The 7578-nt window shown below is 63.1% G+C and overlaps 2 protein-coding genes across 3 annotated transcripts in view; one reads left to right on the top strand and one right to left on the bottom strand.

Moving 5' to 3' along the window:
- The first annotated feature begins 3771 nt into the window (after positions 1–3771).
- LOC137217852 (ADP/ATP translocase 3) lies at positions 3772–6788 on the top strand. Its single transcript, XM_067724839.1, has 4 exons — positions 3772–3905; positions 4526–5012; positions 5677–5817; positions 6242–6788. The coding sequence occupies exons 1-4, from the start codon at positions 3795–3797 to the stop codon at positions 6397–6399; spliced, it is 897 nt and encodes a 298-aa protein (XP_067580940.1). The 5' UTR covers positions 3772–3794; the 3' UTR covers positions 6400–6788.
- Positions 4525–7578, bottom strand: part of LOC137217849 (interleukin-3 receptor subunit alpha-like) — a 33231-nt gene continuing 30177 nt past the window's right edge. For both annotated transcript variants that reach the window (XM_067724832.1, XM_067724833.1), the window contains one exon: positions 4525–7504. The gene's annotated coding sequence lies outside the window, so the exon portion shown is untranslated. The remainder of the gene's footprint in view (positions 7505–7578) is intronic.

Here is a 7578-nt window from a genome sequence, read left to right as displayed (position 1 = left end):
CGCCCACCGGGTCCCCTCTGCCCGCCGCGTCCCTTCACCTGGGCAGGGCGGTGCTTGGCTGCTGGCAGGGCCACATCCCCCGCGCGGTGGACCCGGGGTGACGCCGACCCTGTTCACTGGGGGCCACTCCCTTCAACCCGCTTCCTACCCGGGAGGAGAGGTGCATCCCTGCAGGTGACCCTGCGTCAGCCAAGGGCACCGTGTTGCAGCAGGGCTGGGTCCCCAATACCAAGCGACGGGTACAGGGCATGTGGAACGCCCGTGCTCTGGCCGGGCAGGGAGCCAGCCGTCTTGACACTGGGTTTGCTAGAAGAAACTGCGCTTGTAACCAGAGGTGTCAGAGCGCCTGCCTCGGCCGGGGGAAGGGGGGTGGTACCCGACCCCCCCTTACTCCTGGCTACTGGGAGCCCTGCGGGCTGCGGGCAGGGGGGCTGCTACAGGCAGGGCTCTGACCCACGACTGTTCCCGTAAACCAAGGATGCGCCCGAGGGCCACGCCCAGTTGGAAGAGTAACTAACGGGCAGATGACGCTTGTGGAAGCAACGAAGGGCCCATGGCTTCCTTGTACCGCTCCCTCTCCTTGTGTTGGAACAGTTTGCAGTAAGAAAAAAAGATAAGAAACTAAAAGGTGAGAAAAGAAAGGGTGACTTCCACACAACCTGTCTCTTCATTTCTTAGAAATACATGCAAAAGCAGGACTTTTAGGGAAGCTGGCGTAAAACAGCACACGGGCGTGGCTGCCCGCACGTGCCTGTGTCTTTAAATCAACAGGGATTTCTAGGTTGGAATTGCCCTGGACCCGACCCCCGCCTTCCGGGTCACATTCATTCATTCATCCATTCACTCAGGAGATGTCCGAGTGCCCACTGCAGACGGGGCCTGTCTGAATGCATCACTGGGTGACACCTCTGTCCTCTCCACTTGTCTGGGGTGGACGGGCAGTGGGCATAGGGGACGATAAGGATGACACCCGAGACAGCAGCGTGTGGTCCCCCCCAGGTCCCCCCTGCAGGGTCCCTCCACCAGGCAGGCGCCTTCCCTGAGCAGCCCCCGGCCCCTCACCAGACCAGTTCACTTAAAGGCCACGCCCCCCAATGCCACCCTCATCCCTTCTGTGACTCACTCTGAGCCGTCAGTGGAAACCCGATCATCTTTAAGCACCTCCTCCTTTACCTTTCGTTAGGCCACCCGTTTTTCAGATACCCAGCTTCTAATACTGTCCAGGTCGCAGTAAGACTTTGGGGCAGCGTGAGGAACGGGGGGCCATACCTCGGCCTCCCCACCCCTGCCCCTGGGGATCCTAGGACATAACCCCTTCCTCTCCCCGCCGCAACCCCACCTCTCAGCCCCCTTTTTCCCTTTCCAATCCCCGGTGCGCAGTCTACCTCCTTCACCAGGTACACGGTATTCTTGTGCGTGGTCCTGCCGCCCTCCCGGGTCAGCCTCCCTGAAGCACGAGGGGTGGGTCACCCCCGCTCAGTCCCACCCCGACAGAGGCACATATGCACTGGTTAGACAGATGGGTCTGCGTCTAAGGCCCGCATGAGATGCTTTTTAAAGAGAAACGCGTTCTGAACCCGTTAGCAATGGGGAAGAGGTCACAGCCATTCATTCCTCCCAACAGCGAGGTGCTGACCTGCGCGGGGGGTGGGGGGTGGGCGCTGGGAATGCAGGTGGGGCACAGGGAGGGGTGTCCCTTGCCTGGGGGAGGAGAGCGGGTCGCTCAGAGGTTAACCGCTCCCACCGGGGCGGGAGAGGCTCTCCAACAGAAGCGCCTACTTCCAGAGCCTCACAGCCGGAGCCTGCAGGACCAGCTTCGGCTGGTTGGCCCCTGTCGGCCCAGCGGGCAGTGATAACCATCACAGGCTCCCTGCACGCCCAGACAGGTGGCGCCTGCGTACAAATGCAGACAGGAGAGATGCTCTCTTCACCTGGGAGTGCCCAGACGGCGCCAGCACCCTGTCCCTGCCCAGAACCCACGGCCGCCCTGTCCTCTACCCCAAAGCCCTGCGGTTGCTGCCAGCGGGAGCCGGGCAGGGCCCCCTAGCTCTGTTCTTTCCCCCAGTCCCGTGAAGCCTCAGAAAGCGCCACAACATCAAGCCCCCCCCCCCCGACTCTCTGTCCCTCTCTCTCTCTCTCTCCTCGCCCAGTGCTTGCCCTGAGCCGCCCCACCCTCTGCAGCGGCACCAGCCTCACGTCCCGCCTCTTACCTGCTTCTCCACGGAAGTCATGAGAGGGCAGAGCAAGGCCCTGCAAGGACACCGGGGACCGGGGAAACGAATGGCAGGCTCCGGGTGCCCTGGGCTCTGGTGGGCCCGCCCCTGGCATCCATCCACCCAGCGTCACCGGCTGGAGGGGATGCAGGAAAGCCCCTCATGAAAATATGGGGGGTGGAGCAAAGAGAAAAAAGAGGAAGAGAGAAAGAAGAAACAGGCAGGGAGCGAAATAAATGAAAGGACGCATCCTTGCACCAAGAAAAGGATACTTTGTTGACCTGGGTGCTGAGACACCATTGCACTCACTTAGTGAAAATTCACAGAACAATACACTTACGACTTGTGCCATTTAGTTATAATTCAATAAAAAGTTCACAGCATTTCAAAACACCTAGGTCTCAGACTTCCTGGGGGGGAGGGGGGTAGATGTGCTCCTGCGGGTGACATATGTGCCTGTCTCCGTGTGTATGCAGGTGTGCGTGCAGGTGTGCGTGGGTATGTGTGGGCACGTGTCTAGGCATGCGCACGTGGATGCATGTGTGAGTGAGCGTGTGCGGGCAGCACATGTGCCCCTGTCGCTCTTGGAGCCGCCACGTCGCAGCGCGCGGCATGGCAGGGGGACCCGAGTCTGAGGCCCACTGGGCCCCGGGAGGACAGGGCCCAGGGAAAGCGGCCGGGTGGGTGGAGAGGGACCCCCGGGACCCCCCAGTGCCCGGCGCGCCCAGTGCACCCGGAGTCTCGGGGTCAGGGTCGGGGGACCCCACGGCAGGGCGGGGTCCTCCGGGGGCGCTCCTACGGGCGGACCCGGGGCCTACCGGGCAGGGGACAGGCAAGCCCTCGAGAAACCGGGCCTGGGGGGCTCGGAGCGGCCTCCTACTCCGGCCCTGACCCCGCGACCTGTCGCTCCTCCCGCGGGGTGATCCCTGGGGTCGCGGCCGGGACTCGGGAGTCTACAGGAGTCATTAAGACGAGTCCGGGGTCGCCGCCGGTCCTCAAAGGTCAGCGGACTTAGACTGGGGGTCGCGGTCGGGACTCGGGAATCACCGGGACGACCCCAAGGGTCCGAGGGTCCGATGCCGGGGCCGGGGCAGGATGAACATCGGGCGTCGGAGTCAGCGACCCCTGGCCTTCCCCTTACATAACCGCCGTCTATCGCGTCCCCCTGGCCCGGCGTGACCTTCATAAGGTCAAGGCGGCCGCCGCGCCCCCCAGCCCGCAAGGCGCATGGGCGGGGCCCGGCTCCCTACATGCCCCGGGCGCGGCGAGCGGGAAGGGGAGGGACGTCGGCGGCGGCTCAGCCAATGGGCGCGGCGCTCGAGGGCGAGGGGCGGGGCGCAAGCTGCTCCCGGCAGCCCGTGGGGGCGAGACGAGCGGGAAGGGGCGGAGCTTGTGCGATGGCGCAGCCAATGGGCTCGGCGCGCGGGGGATCGGGGCGGGGCGTGGGCGCCTTAGCGGCTGCGCGCTGGCCACCCCATCTTTTCGGTCCCGGCGGCGGCAGCGCAGACCAGCGGTGCCCACGCTCTGGCTCTCCGGGCCTTCCCTCCACTCTCTTCCCGCTGCGTTGCCCGCCTCGCCACCATGACGGAACAGGCCATCTCATTCGCCAAGGACTTCCTGGCCGGAGGCATCGCCGCCGCCATCTCCAAGACGGCCGTGGCCCCGATCGAGCGGGTCAAGCTGCTGCTACAGGTGGGAGCCGGCTACGCACACGCGGACGCCGGGCGAGGTGCGAGGGTCCGGGGCGCGGGGACAACGGGCCGGGCAGGCCGCGTGCACCGGAAGCGGGAGGCTGCGCCGCTTTGTCCGCGCGCCGCCGGCTTCCGGGGATTGCCCGGGCGCGCGTCACGTGGGCGCTATCGCCTGCGCAGAAATGGGGCCGCGGGCGCGTGCGCACTGGGCCTTGCGGCACAGCTCGGGGAACGCATGCGCATGGAGCAGCCGCGTGGACGGGCCCCGCGGGGCGAGGGCCGTGACCTTGGGCGGGTCACGAGGGCAGTCGTCGTGTCCTTCATTGGACTTCCGTTCTTTTCCCCTTTTTATTTCCCTTTTGCTGTTCTGAGTCAGAATAAGCTGTTTTTGTTGCGGGATTGTTAGAAATGTAGCGCTAATGCAAACATCGTTGCTAGTTTGTTGTTTGTAACACTTGTAGGGACCCGTAGTGACCAAAAGATGCTTTTTTTCTGGTAGGACGTTTGGCCAGCTTAAAGGCCCCATGCACATGTTATCTTACGAAGACGACACCTTTCGTTGGGGGTTCTTGGGGGCGTCTGACTTAGGCCCCCGTGTAAAACCCCTGTCTCTGCCCCCAGGTACAGCACGCCAGCAAGCAGATCGCGGCCGACAAACAGTACAAGGGTATCGTGGACTGCATCGTGCGCATCCCCAAGGAGCAGGGTGTGCTGTCCTTCTGGAGGGGCAACCTGGCCAATGTCATCCGCTACTTCCCCACGCAAGCCCTCAACTTCGCCTTTAAGGATAAGTATAAGCAGATCTTCCTGGGGGGCGTGGACAAGCACACGCAGTTCTGGAAGTACTTCGCCGGCAACCTGGCCTCCGGCGGGGCGGCCGGAGCCACCTCGCTCTGCTTCGTCTACCCCCTGGATTTCGCCAGGACCCGGCTGGCGGCTGACGTCGGCAAATCCGGCACGGAGCGGGAGTTCAAAGGCCTGGGAGACTGTCTGGTGAAGATTACCAAGTCTGACGGCATCCGGGGGCTGTACCAGGGCTTCAGCGTCTCTGTGCAGGGCATCATCATCTACCGGGCCGCGTACTTCGGCGTGTATGACACTGCCAAAGGTGAGTGCGCTCTGCTCTCGGGGCTGACTGGACAGGTGCTGGGCGGGGGGCTTCAATAGCATGTCTGTGGACTCCCAGGCCTGGAGGCTGGAATCTGAGATCCAGGTGTGGGCAGGGCTGGTTCCTCCCGAGGCCTCTCTCTTGGGCTTGTAGATGGCTGTTTCCTCCCTGTGTCCTCACAGGGTTGTTCCCTTTGTGTGTCTGTGTCCCAATTTCTTCTTATAAGGACACCAGTCCTATGTGATCTGGACCCACCCTGATGACCTGATTTTTTTTACTTTAATTATCTCTGTAAAAGCTTTTATTTCCTAGTACAGTTACACTCTGAGGTCCTGGGGTTTGGGGCTTTAGTATATTTTGGGGGAGGACACACTTCACGCCCTGTGAAGTAAGTCACCCTGGTTGTCGGGGCCCAGGCCCGCTGGCACCTTTGCAGTGGAACGGGTGTGAAACCTTCCACTTGCCAAGGCCCGTCTGTTTCCCTCTAGAGAGGCCCCTGCCGCCGGGTACTGGGTTGGTCTCTGGGGCCATCCTCCCAGCCTGCAGGTGGCTTCCCCATCTCTGGCTGGTGTGCTGACCCCAGTGTGACCAGTCTAGCGTCACCTGGTGCTGGGATTCCCCGCGTGGAGATCCCGGGGGCCTCACGCCCACGGTGACCCCGCAGGCATGCTCCCCGACCCTAAGAACACGCACATCGTGGTGAGCTGGATGATCGCGCAGACGGTGACGGCCGTGGCGGGCGTGGTCTCCTACCCCTTCGACACCGTACGGCGGAGGATGATGATGCAGTCGGGGCGCAAAGGAGGTACCGTCTCCGTCCTGCTCCGGGCCGCCTGTGCTCTGGGGGGTGGGGCATCGCTGAGTGGCCTGGCGTTCGGCCCTTCGGAGGTGCACAGCCAGCACGTGAGGTGCTCCGTGCCGGGCGGAGGGGGGGGTGCAGCATTTGGTCCCAGAGGGAAGTAGCTGGGCTTCGTGGGGGAGTCCTGGGCCGGGTGCCTGCTCCTTCTCTGCTCTTGATCCTCGGGTGTGCTGGGCCCTAGGGAGGCTGGGGCTCGAGTTTGTGTTCGATCCCACCCAAACTGTGGGTGTCCAGAGCTTCCTTTTCCTGCGGTCGAAACGCCTAGCCACCCAGGTGGTGGCAGCTGGGGCCCCGCGTCGGCACCGTGTCTCTCCGGGGCCTGCTTCGCGCCTGTGGGATCCTGTCCGTGACCCCCGCCCTCTCCCCGCAGCCGACATCATGTACAGGGGCACCTTGGACTGCTGGCGAAAGATCTTCAAGGACGAGGGCGGCAGAGCCTTTTTTAAGGGCGCCTGGTCCAACGTGCTCCGCGGCATGGGCGGCGCCTTCGTGCTGGTCCTGTATGACGAGCTGAAGAAGGTCATCTAGGCGCCCTGCCCACTCGCCACAGCGACCAACACCTCCACATAGAGGAGTACCTGTTACGGACCATCGACCTTCGAGAAATTCCAGTGTCCTCGCGGAGGGCTGGGGCGGCCCCACAGAGGGCTCCTCGTGACCGTCGGCCCTGGGTCCATGTATTGATTACGGGGGGAGGGTAATCGTGACGTCTTCGTGGGTCCACAGGCGGTGAGGCACCTCTACCCGCCAGACCTAGATTCCAGGTGCTTGTAGGACCGACTCGTGTTTAAGTATTTATTTAAGAAAATCTTGTCTCCATTTGTACTTAAGCACTGTTCTCTTTTGCACAGCCGAATATTTAGTTATGTTCTATGTCAGGCGTTCTGCTGCGAAACAATAAAATTAGGACACACGGACGCTGGTTTTGTTTCTGAGTCGAGCGGCCTCGTGGGGTGGGAGCAGGAAACAGCAGGGTCTCAAGCTGGGGAGGGGGAGGCCCTGGCTGCCCATCTGTGGCCTGGCCTGTCCCAGGGGCCGCCCTCGGGTGCTGAGGGGAGCACGCAGATGCGGGGACCCTGGGGCTTCCTAACCTGAAGTTCCCTTGCCCCAGTGCCCGCCCTTCCAGGCCTGTCACTGGGGTTTAACCACAGAGAAGCCCCCCAGGGTGGTAGCAGCTGTGTGTCCCGTGGGCCACCCCTGCCCTGGGCTCACAGGGGAATCCCTTGCAAGGTGAGCGCGTGCACCCTCTCAGGTGTGCCTGACCCCCAGCCCCAGGCAGGCAAGCATCCTTCCCCCCCTTGCAGCCGTATCTGCAGGAAGCCTGATGTCTCCAGCACGGAGAGAACTTGCTTTGAGCGTCTCTCCCAGGCTGGCCCCAGGGTCCTGGTACGTCATCATGGGGGAATGGGGTGTATTCTGGGGCTTGCTCTGGGTGTTCTCAGGGTCCGGGACTGTGCCTGTGGGGTCATCACCAGTCTGAGGCCTCACGGTCACACACACAGAGCCGCCCAAGAACAGAACTGTCCCCTGGGTCCACGTGGAGCTTCCAGCACCAAGTGACCTTGAAGAGGTCAGACGGGTCCGCTGCAGGGGCTGGAGAGGGGAAGCCAGCTGCAGGCCACAGCAGGACCGCCTCGAGGGGAAGCCAGCTGCAGGCCACAGCAGGACCGCCTCGAGGGGAAGCCAGCTGCAGGCCACAGCAGGACC

The sequence above is a fragment of the Pseudorca crassidens genome, chromosome Y (assembly GCF_039906515.1).
Source record: "Pseudorca crassidens isolate mPseCra1 chromosome Y, mPseCra1.hap1, whole genome shotgun sequence".
Classification (NCBI taxonomy): domain Eukaryota; kingdom Metazoa; phylum Chordata; class Mammalia; order Artiodactyla; family Delphinidae; genus Pseudorca; species Pseudorca crassidens.
This window is presented reverse-complemented; position numbering and strand designations above follow the sequence as displayed.

What these genes read in the sequence shown, in the direction of transcription:
- LOC137217852 (XM_067724839.1), top strand. Translation starts at nt 3,795, where the DNA reads ATGACGGAACAGGCCATCTCATTCGCCAAGGACTTCCTGGCCGGAGGC. An exon ending in GGGTCAAGCTGCTGCTACAG is followed by an intron (nt 3,906 to 4,525) that starts GTGGGAGCCGGC and finishes CTCTGCCCCCAG; the next exon opens with GTACAGCACGCCAGCAAGCA. An exon ending in CGTGTATGACACTGCCAAAG is followed by an intron (nt 5,013 to 5,676) that starts GTGAGTGCGCTC and finishes GTGACCCCGCAG; the next exon opens with GCATGCTCCCCGACCCTAAG.